Here is an 11199-nt window from a genome sequence, read left to right on the forward strand (position 1 = left end):
TTCTGGAATTACACCAGGAAGGAGAAAGCTCAGTCTCGAGTCCGCCCGGGCGGATCGGATCGACTCCTTCGTATCTCACGCTGCCTCCTTCGAAGATTCGACCTTCCGTCCTCGGCGGGGCCGGAACGCGGGCGCACGCCAAACCCAAACGGGGCGAGCCTGCTTGTTTGCTTGGGTTTTGGGGTGTGGGTGCTTGGGGGGTTTGTTTTGTTTTTTTCCTAAGTTTAAGTAAGCGTCAGAAGCAGAATTGAGCAGACGTGTTGAAGAGACAGACGCTGCCTGTTTGTCGCCAAAGAGGTGACTGGGTTTACAGGCAGAGCAACGGCGATCTATCGCGGCCCGAGTCTTCTTCCGCTTCTGGAATCCGAGGCAGGAGAGCAGATCGTGTCAAGCCCCAGAATTTCTGAGGTGACATATCCTTTTTGGTAGCCGTGAACTTCCAGCCCATATGGTTCCCACAGATTCTGCACTGGGCTATAGTCCAGGCGTACCTACGGACAACGAAACGGAAGGAAAAGGCATTTTAAAAAATACTGGAGCACAACTCGTCAGGTAAGAAGGTAACACTAGTCTCAAGCTAGATTTTCAAAGAATCTTTGGGAATCAAAGCGCCCAGCTCCTGTCTAAAAACTCTGCAGATCTTAAAAAAAATTTTAAACAGAAAATCAGCCTTCAGATAGAGAAAGCAACTAAAGCATTTATGAGCACACGTCAGCAGTGTGATGAAATGCTGTCTGCCTTAAAGAAGAGTCGAAAATGGTTCTCAGAGAGTTACTTAGTGGAAAAAAAAGTGATTTTTTGCACTGCTCCTAGATTAACAGGGAACTGCACTTCCCAGAGCAAAGGAGCTTTTCTTGAACCGTTCTTTCAAAAGGCAGAATATAAATATTTCAAATCCCTCACAGAAGGAAAGAGCTGAGAAAATACATAAGGACGAGAAAAAATAACTCCAGATATTGTAAGCCACAAATTTTCTTCAGGCAGTCTTAAAGCATGCGTGTCTTCTGACAGATATGACACACCCCCTCCACGTCAGCCCTCAGTGCTACCCGATAATCCAGGAAAAAGAAAAAAAACCAACCCCAAACGACATAATCAACATGAGAAAGTGGAAGTGGAAACATTACTCAACCTGCTACAGACAGAGCAACACATTTTCTGCTGTTTTTCGAGAGGATGTGGCAGCCAAAGGGACAGAAGAATGGTTTTTTACGCTCTGGCACAGAAAGGATCACAGAGAAAAGCCCTCTGGTAAGAACGTATTTAAATTCTATTTTTGTGCAACTACAATTCCAATATATTTTGAGCTATTCTCCAGAGTTAAACATTCAAAGTTTTGAATTAGGGCCCAAAGCATGCTTGCCTAGCCAAAAAATAAATAAATGAAATTTAAGCTACAAGAGAGAGAAGACATTTTGATGCAAGACTCTTCATTATCAGGCAGCCTTTTAGATCTTGGCAGCTAATTCTGCTGGGTTATAGGGAACAACACTAATAATCGAATGAATAAATAAAGCACCCAAGGGTAATCATATTAAAACAAAGTTAGTGACTTTTAAATTAATGTAACATTTAGTCGGTCGTCAAATCTACAAAAAGTATCTCAGAGAATAACTGCATTTATAGATCATGTTTTCCATTTGCACTTTGTTAACTTTATGATCAAAGGGAGCTGCCTGGAAACAATAACTATGATTTTAGTTGTGGCTTACACAAAACCATACACAGAGGAACTCACAGACAATCGGTATCCCATTTATAGCTCTCAGCTGCTGGCCTATAATTTTACATCTTGCCTTCCAGATTTTTAAAAAAATTAAAGAGAAACCAGGAAAACATTCAGTCTGAATCTTCCACTTCACTCTGTATTTTGAAAAAGTCTGAATTTCCTCTCTGGTTTTTCAGACAAGCCAAACAATGACACGTGGTTCAAGAACCACAATTCCATCGTTACAACCGAATTCCTGGCATTTACCGGTGAAAATTCTTCCCTCTGTTCTTACCCAGGAAACCAGCTGTGCTCTGTCGATGGTCGTCCGCTGAGATTCAAGTTGCAGGCTTTATATACAGTGAGAGTTTCGTGGATGTACCCATGAGGGTTCACGTACGCTGCCATGGGGCCGCACAAGGATAAACTACAACACAACGAATAATTCTGTCAGGGTTCAACGAAGAAACAAAAAAACCAAAGGCTGTCCCATGTAAACAGGGGAAAAACCGCCAACCGCGCTTAAAACTATCTTCCGGAGCGAAAGAAGAGCTTTAGGCTGTAGAAAAAAAAATCCCAGAGTTTTATAATCATACTATTAAAAACTGAAAGAAAATAAATGCTAATGGAAAATATCACTGGTCAGATCTCCCTAGAACTGCAGAAGTTTCAGCGTCCACTGTTACAAACCCGACGCATTCTTCACTGGCGTGAATCATTCCCGTTACCTGTCTCTGCTTGAGGAAAAGGTACTTAAAAATATATTATCACGAGTAATCACTCATGTATCTTCCAATCTTCCTGCTACCACAGGTGATGGACAGATACTAGTTATTCAAGATTAAAAAAGTGCCAAGACCTCCAGAAGGAGCAATTACTTGGAAAACGTGTAGTCTTGCCACTGTCGAACACGGAAGATATTTTCTAAGTCAAATACATAACAGGAACACGCTGCCTGGTGCATATAAATAATTAATTAAATTTTATTAGAGCCGTGGAAAACGCAGCCGTTACAAGACACAACCCGGCTGAATGCGTTTTGCTGTGCCGGCATTTCTGATCAAGAACCTCCCGAAGATGAAGAGCAATAAACTCACCTGAATATTTCATTCTTGGTAGTTATTTCTGTGTCTTGGCATTGCTTACAACAGAGGGACGTGCACTTGAAAAGAGAAACAAAGAGGGCAATTTTCTTCATTTCCAGACGCTTGTCAGCACAGTGGCAACTCATAAAAACGTGTGTCCCCTTTCCCCACAGCACATCTTGTACCAATTCTTTTGTTTATCTGGGCACCAGTCACTTCTGTTTTCTCTTTCTATCAGAGGACAGTTCTTTTCTTTTTTCTACGCATTTTACTTATTTATGGCAAACATTAATTGTTATCTAAATGACCAAACTTTTTTTTTTCATGCTTCCCCCCTAAAAAAAGAAAAAGCCACAAACAGAAGAGGGTCTGACTGCACAAAGATAATAAACCAGTCAAGCTGCCAAGGCCTCAGAGCTATTTTAGGAAGAAAACCCTTTGCTCTTCTAAACTACGACACAGGTGGATGAGTACGAATGCAACGGGTAAGTCTTTCTAGAACTTGAGTGTGTTGAAAATTGATGGTTTTAATTGCCTCACAAAAAATACATACGACATATAACCTTTAAGAGAAAGATTGACAACAGATGGATCTACCTTCTACAAATTCTAGCAAGTTGAACAAAACAATTCATCGCTGATATTGTCCAGAAAATAAGCGTTTAAGTCACCTTAGTAGGTCATTACTAAGGCAAACTGCTCTACTATACAGATACTACTCATCACACACCGGTTCTGTTCACCTCCCTTCTGAAAGCTCACTCAGCTCTTCTCTCCTACCAGAGACCTTTAACGATTACTACTGCTCCTCTTTTAAATCACCTTTACTCAGAGATTATCATCAAATGCTCCTAATACCCCTCTCTGAATTCAATTTAGGCAGCTACTCAGTTCCATCCCTCCACTCCCAACCCTCTTTAATTACTCCAATTAGGCAGAATTCACAGAACTGTTCTACCTGGGAGTAACGTACATTGCTTTTAAAAACCAGCACAGACACATTTAACAGTATTAACAGGAAAAGCTACTTGAAGTACAATGTAATTCACAGATCAGGTGTCGCAATCAGTTACACGACCGTAAATTACATTCAGGACAATGAAATGTGTTTAGTTCATCCTTCTCAAGTAAACCAGAACACGTTATGTTGCCAGAGCACCCCTTCTCGTTAAAGAACCCTGGCTCAAAAAGAGCGGATTTGATCAAAATAAATGTGGCTAATAAAATACGTCAAAAAAGGTAACACGTTTACAGTTCTCTCAGACTAGTATGGAACAGTTAAACACATTTAAAGAATAAAATGTCACATGCTGATGAAGAAAACACCTTTATGGTGTAGGCTAAAAACTATGAGGGTAACTTATGTCCTCTTGTCTCTCTGGCATTTCTAGAAAATACACAATGAACATGAACAGTTCTTCGCAGGACGTGAATATCAGAGTATTTCCAGAGTTTCAGACTCGGGAAAGACAAATGAATTCAATATGATTACAGAGCCTCACGCAAAAACCTGTCGATCTTTGTCTCAAGATGTGGAAGGTATTTTCTACCTCCTCTCTGCACATTCCCTTACAGAATATTCTGGCCCGTGAACCTTTGGAAGAGGAATGAGTATTGCAGCGATACTCTGGGTCTTCTCTTTTCCCAGAAACAGGCAGCAGTTTTTAGGCAAGCAGGCAAAACTTCCACATCCAGCAGCAAACCCAACTGGGGATACGTTCCACCAACATTTGGGACGATTTAAACTCAATTGCTCAAAATACTAGAAAGACCCATCTCTTGTTACAAAATCCACGAGTTTTCATGGCACGACGCTACTTGACTGCAGCGGGTTGTACCATCAATATGGGGTTATGATGTTCCTAAGATGCTCACAGGGAAAACTGGGCTTCTAGCACCACCTCTTGGCTAAAAAAGTGCTGCGAGGTGTTGAAACAGGATCTCTAACAAAAGTCAAACCGAGTCTAGTAGTGACAGAGAGCATTTCCTTTCTTGGGCAAGCTTTCAAAAGCGGAGAAAGAAAAGAACACACAAATTCACTCTCCGGAAGTATTACTTGGAAATTTTGTACGTTTTTTGTAACAGACTGTAACAGTCAAACCCTTTTTTTTGTGTGTGTGTGTGTGTGTGAGAACAATTTAATGACAAATAAAGAAAAAAAATACTCACTCTGTTCATAATATCTAATTCACACCGGAGTCGTTGAACGGCACTACCTATTTTAAGCAACTGTATACGTAATGCATCATCAATTGGCAGGCAAGCAGCAACTCTGTAAGAAAAATCTAGAAATGAGAAAGTACCGTGCCTGTTAGAATTTTGGAGAGAAATTCAAAAATATTCAGTCAAGAAGACAGACTGGCTTTTTATAAGTTTTTTTTTTTAATATGATAGCAAATTCTCAGGCAGCAACTTCATTCAGGTGTTAAAAAGCACCAACACAAAAGGCTGTGGACTCTACCAGAGTTGGTTTTTAATTAATCACATTCCTCCTACCATGGAGAACAACGGAGTTCTATTTCTTTTACTGAACATGTTTCCACATAGCTGGAGGATGTTTATGCCTTTAAAAGCTCTACCCTCCTTCTGTCAATCACCAACATTTATTGGAAACTGGCAGTGAGGGACGGACTGACAATAAAATACACTAATCCAAGTTTTGTTTTCTTGAAAAAGTTAAAAGCAGTAATACAAAAGTGAGTTCATAAGCTAACCAACACCATACCTATGGGGTTTGTTGGGAGAGATTCATCTTTAAGGTTTTCATCCCATTCATGTAGCTGCCTCTTGACTCTTTCCATCAAGGTTTCCTTTTGTTAGAAGAAAAGCCTAATTTAAATACATAGGTATTTCTGTTTTCTTAGGAAAAAAAAAAAAAAGGAAGCAAAATGTAGAGTAAGCTATTTTCCCCTAAGTGGACATTCGCTTTTAAGACTTACAATAATTACAGGCTCATTTTGTATTTATGTATTTTAAACTAAGAGCAAGGCAGGATGGGAAAGGGGCCAAATGGAACCAAGGGCCCACGCTGCTTTGCACTTTCACTTGAGATAAGGAGACAAGCGATCAAATTCCAGAACTGTACAAATGAGACAAGGACTAACCTCCTCCCTACTCCGGCCTCTCTTACACCGCTTACTTCGTGTGCTAACATAGAGCATATCCGAAGAAATAGGTACTTTTTAAAGAGCAAACCAACTCCAAGAGGAAAGACCCGACATGATCCCACACCCTGGGAGTAAGGACACTCGCCTGGAACACGTGGGACAGTGGATCGAGTTTTTTGCTCCGAGGCAACACAGCAGGAACCCAAACCTCTGTCACCCACTCTGGACACCTGCTCTGGCACGAGGGAGCAACTACACCGAGAGGGAAGCCCTTCCTCCTCTTTTCACGGTGAACTGAAAACCATACACGTCTTTAAAACATAATTTAGGAATTGACAAAGCTAAAGCTTTCGCATTGGCTACTAATCAGATGTTAAAACATCCCAAATTAATTGTAGTTTACTTGGTAAGACGTAAGGGGGAACTTACAGCATCGTACAGAGAGTAGAGCCAGGGAGGCCAAGACGTCAAACTTGCACAGTGGAACTTCCTCTGAAACCAAACCCACAAATATTTATTCTTTAACAATAACAGATTTCAGGGCCAGCTCTTGTTCAAACACATAAAACAGAGGAGGGAGACTTCATTATTTAAAGATACAAAATTATTTCAAGATAAAACAGATTAACACCATCAGGACAAGTACTTCAACATGAACTTCCAAACCACTTCTCAAAGGTGCCGAGAACTAAGACCTCTGTACAAGACAGACAATATATGGATTTTCTCAGAAAATCTGGCTCAGCATTAAAAGTATTTCTATGTTTAGTAACAGGAAATTAGGCCTTTCACAAGCAACTGCAGGTACAGAAGTTAATCCTTTAAGTGATGTAGGTTTTAGAGCAAAATTAGTAAACAGAGTTGTGATTCCAAACAACTAAGATACCACAGGTCTTTTGTTTCGTTTCTGAAATTTGGGAGTGATCTCTAAATGGCCTCTGCTCTTTAGAAACCTCTTCTACCCAAATCAGTCACAGAAAAAACAGTTACAAACTTACTTTCAAACCCAAAGTATGCAGCAGGAGCACTGGCACTGTCAACACTCCCAATATTCTTATTGTCGAAACAACATCAGCAAATGTTCAGATGTTTCTCTGACCTGCCTATATATTAACTCACAGTATAAACTTCTTGTTTTTTCCACCAACACTTCATCATCCACAAGCACTCTGAGGTGTTTTTATCATGTAAAAAACCCAATTGTAATATTATATGAACTATTACATAAAAATATTAATTTAATAATACCCTAATTAAAATCAAAGAGAACTAATAACCCAGAATGTGTATTTCCCCACTGCTGATGGCTGATAATCAGGCAACACGTGGCAAAAGCAGGAGGTGGCCACCCCAGCACCCCAGCTGCGTGTCCCCCTCTAGAGATGAACAGATGGAATCTTGTATTTTTCAAAACAGCATCAAAAATGTAAGGAAAACCACCACCACGACTAAATTCTCACCTTCTGATATTTCTGCCACCACTGGTGTATAGCTCGGTCCTGCCACGCGGTGGGTTTCGGAGAAGGAAACACGTGGCATCGGCTGAGGGACTGCAGCTGCACTGCTGACATCGTTGACGGCAGCACCCGCTCAGGAAGGATTTGGACTTTAGCCTGCTGGATTCTGAGAAAAAAAAAAAAGAAAGAAAAAAAAAAGGTGAGCTACACATACACATAGAGGAGTTTACAGAAATGAATTTTACTGCTTATAAAAACAGATCTAACAGATCTAATTACTCTACAGTACCACAGAATTTAAGCACCGTCTCATCAGATTTTTAGGGTTGTACTCAACTCAGTCAACTCTCCCCAGCGAACACGCAGCGTACCTGTAGCAAACCAAACACGTGCTACTCCAGAACACGGATTATCTCATGCCCTTGGCTCAGTATTAAAGCCACGGTGCTGACTGGACTTTCTGGTCTATTGAATTGAAAAGAGACACAATCTCCATTTCTCCTTCTCCTTTAAAAAAGAGGACTAGCCTTTTCCCAAATATTTTTTTGCAGAACTCCACAAAGAGCCCTGCTTTACTTTTGCAGGAAGGTTTCTTCACTGTTTTCCCCACCCCCCTTACAGTTAGCTACCTTTTCCATGGGCTCTCTTCGGGTTTTGGAGAACTAGGTGCCTGTTGGTTTTGCAGAATTAAAGACAAACCGGCAGTGGAAATACGGGAGGATATTCCCCCATCTCAGCACTTTTAGATTTTTGTCTCCTCGAGTTACCTCAGGTATAAACGAGGAGCTGACTATTACACATCAAAACCCTCAGAACAGAACTTCAGCTGAAATGCAGTTTGTTATCTTCAAGCCACGACAGCTTATGTGCTTCACCAGACATCAAAAATCAGCAGAAAGAGGATAAAGACTCTGATCATCTTATAAAATCCTGGCATCAGCCAGGTCACCCACTCCACAAAGAGTTCAGCCACAGTTATGCGGCTACTAGGAATAACATCCAGCAGGAAGGACTTTACATTTTAAGTGTTATGGATCAGAAATATTAAGACAGATGTCATTATAAATCTCCTGTTTTACTTATAAGGACAATGCTGAATTGTTAGCTTACCATAAATTAAAAATCATGTTTTGCTCTAAGCACTTAGTAATCAGAAACGCCAAGAACTACAGACACTTTCTCCTGGCTAAGCAGCTCACTATCCTTCCCTCTTTATCAAACACTATTTTAGGCTGGTAATGCTTGTTTTTTCCATTAGTTGCCTTGAACACATGAAAAACAGGTCTCGATGTAAATGCTTTATTTATGCCGGTGGAATGCTACGATCTTATTCTGTCAGATTGCCTGTGATGTACAGACAAAAGGGGCAGCCAACCGCCACGCTACGAGCCTCATTCAGAGAAAGAGGGAGCACGCTGGCGCAGGAGCAAGGAATCTCATTACCTGCAGAGACTGCTTCCTCTGGGCGAACTGAAGCTCTGAAATCTAAAGTGCACTGACAATACTTGGAGGTTTGAGCTCACTAAACCCACAAAACGAGCACTACTTCACAGCACAGCAACTCCGTATAGCTTAAGTCATTCCAACAAATCAAAATCAATCTCACCTCCTTTATTTTCTACATTTAAAAATTCGTATTTATGAATGAAGCTTGTGAACGTGCTGTGTAAAGGTGATGCTTGCTAGTCAGTAGATAAAAAATCATCACAATAAAATACTTCTAACAGCTCAACAAAATCACTGTACATCTTTGCCTGGATACTGAACTCCTGGTAACAATGCCACTGTTACTGCAGTGGTCCGAGTACTGCCATCTGGTGCTCAAGCAACGGCTTTTCTAAGCTGGAAAATTTGGAGTATCTTATTTGTAGGTAAACGTTAGAGAGTGAGAAATAACAAGTAGCACACGTATCCTCCATTTCTTCAGCTGCAGGTCATACTAGCAAAGGAAAATGCTGAGCCCTGACTGTTCCCAGGCCTCTTTCTAAAGCAATGCCACTCTACCGAACAACAGTAGAACACAGACCATCAGCTTCACATTTACAGATTTGGAGGAAGATGTTACAGGCCTTGCAGAAAAGATTGCAAAAACCTCTTGTGGTTGTGCTGAGAACTGTCACGTGCTCACAGGATCAAAGCCAGGAGCTTGTATCTCTGGGCAGTGACACTGCCAGAGGTTCAGGATGTCAACAACCTCAAAATAATGAAGACTGAACATAATACTAACTGATTTAAATACGAGAGGATCACACTGGAATACGGAAAAGATCAGGACTAGAATGCAGAAGAAAATAGTCCTATCAAACTCGATTTGAGTGCGTTTGACCGGCCCGTGAATTGGCAACCAGCAACGGGAGAAGCAGCACATCTCGATCAGCGAAATATCAGCGCGTGGTCAGAAAGGAGGAGGTCAGACTTGCTGAAGGTAAGGAACTACTAAACCGTGACGACAGTTAAACAAGATTTCGCACTTCAGAAACTGAAAATAAGGAGTTGCTTGTAGTTATCAAAAACCCAAAGCCTATTTTCATATCCAAATATTCATCCAAGGATCTCAGTGTGCCCTTATGCTTCCCAAAGGAAGAAATGAACAAGAGAAATTACTTGTTTCCCCGTTATTGTTACCAGACCTCTCTCACCCCTCAGGGCCCAAGTCCTGTCCTCTCCATATGTGAATCGTGCAGCTGCTGAAGCTCACTGGTTAAAGATCACTCAATGTACAAAAATAGACAAGGATATTGTTATTAGCTGCAGTGTCAGACCCTTGCCTGCAGCCTTCCAGGGCTGCAATTGCCCAGAAAGTTATGAAGTGGAACGTGTCCAATGCGGAGCATCTCTGGAAAGGTCTCCCTTCAGAAAACAGAAGTTAATGATTTTTCAAAGGAACAGAATCTGGTCACATCAGGGAGGCTTTCCACAAGACCACGGAGAGAGAGCACACACTTGATATTGAATCCTCTTCTCACATCTGGTTTGAGACAGGTAGGGGAGAGATTTTGCAACAAAGCAAATGCAGGCAAACCAACATCTTTTTCCTAAGTTAATCTTCAGGAATAAAGTCATTCTGACAGATGTTTCCTCACACACATCAAACCACACTGTAAGTAGAAATTCCTCAGATAATTTTACAGCAAAGTTATTAACAACTGAAACGCGTGTCTTCGGAAAGGAACTATCATAAGTCTTTAATAATCAGAGAAGCTACTGCCTAAGCGTTCAATTAACATCTACAGTAATTAGCGAATTGTGTGACTGACAGGGCAGGTGCGCTGCAGTAAAACGTAAACGTTTTGGCAAAACCAGATTTGCAGTATATAGAATTAAACGCATAATTTTCTTACCCATCCGACTGGGTTCTTATTTCAAGCACCTTGAACCTCTGTCTTCCTATTGCTTTCACTTTGACCGTTTCAATCCCGTATTCCTGCTCTTCTCTGTAGGCGTATATTTCTGCTGTTGTTCCAAAATGAGCTTCCCTTTCACGTACGTTACTGAAAGCCACAGAATTAGAAAGGTTAACTACCCTCCAAACAGCACTGTTCACTCCGATTTCATGACTTAGTCTGCCTGCACTGACTGTACAAGATTAGTCTTATCAAAAAAAGGAAATTTGATTAAATACCTTCAACCGACCACAACCATTTTTTTTTCCATTTTAAAAGCAACTTCTAATCTTTTGTTTGCTTGTTGGTTGGGGTCTTTTTTGCCAGTCGACTTGGTTTTATTTTAGGGTCTAGAAGGTGGAATTCTCAGAACACAGGGATCATCAAAGTATCTGCAATTGAAATGCAGATACCAGAAGTACCAAAATTCTCTAGACTTCATATATTTTTATATATATA

At 40.9% G+C, this 11199-nt stretch overlaps 1 protein-coding gene across 1 annotated transcript; it reads right to left on the reverse strand.

The window, feature by feature from the left end:
- Window positions 1–307: 307 nt before the first annotated feature.
- CRBN (cereblon) lies at window positions 308–10933 on the reverse strand (the record flags this gene model as incomplete). Its single annotated transcript, XM_009868836.1, has 8 exons — window positions 308–491; window positions 2004–2135; window positions 2806–2870; window positions 4963–5078; window positions 5519–5603; window positions 6330–6392; window positions 7361–7523; window positions 10699–10933. Coding segments are annotated over 8 exons (1043 nt in total), but the record flags the coding sequence as incomplete, so codon positions are not given.
- Between the last annotated feature and the right edge of the window lie 266 nt (window positions 10934–11199).

Source organism: Apaloderma vittatum, unplaced genomic scaffold (assembly GCF_000703405.1).
Source record: "Apaloderma vittatum isolate BGI_N311 unplaced genomic scaffold, ASM70340v1 scaffold20604, whole genome shotgun sequence".
In the NCBI taxonomy this organism is placed as follows: domain Eukaryota; kingdom Metazoa; phylum Chordata; class Aves; order Trogoniformes; family Trogonidae; genus Apaloderma; species Apaloderma vittatum.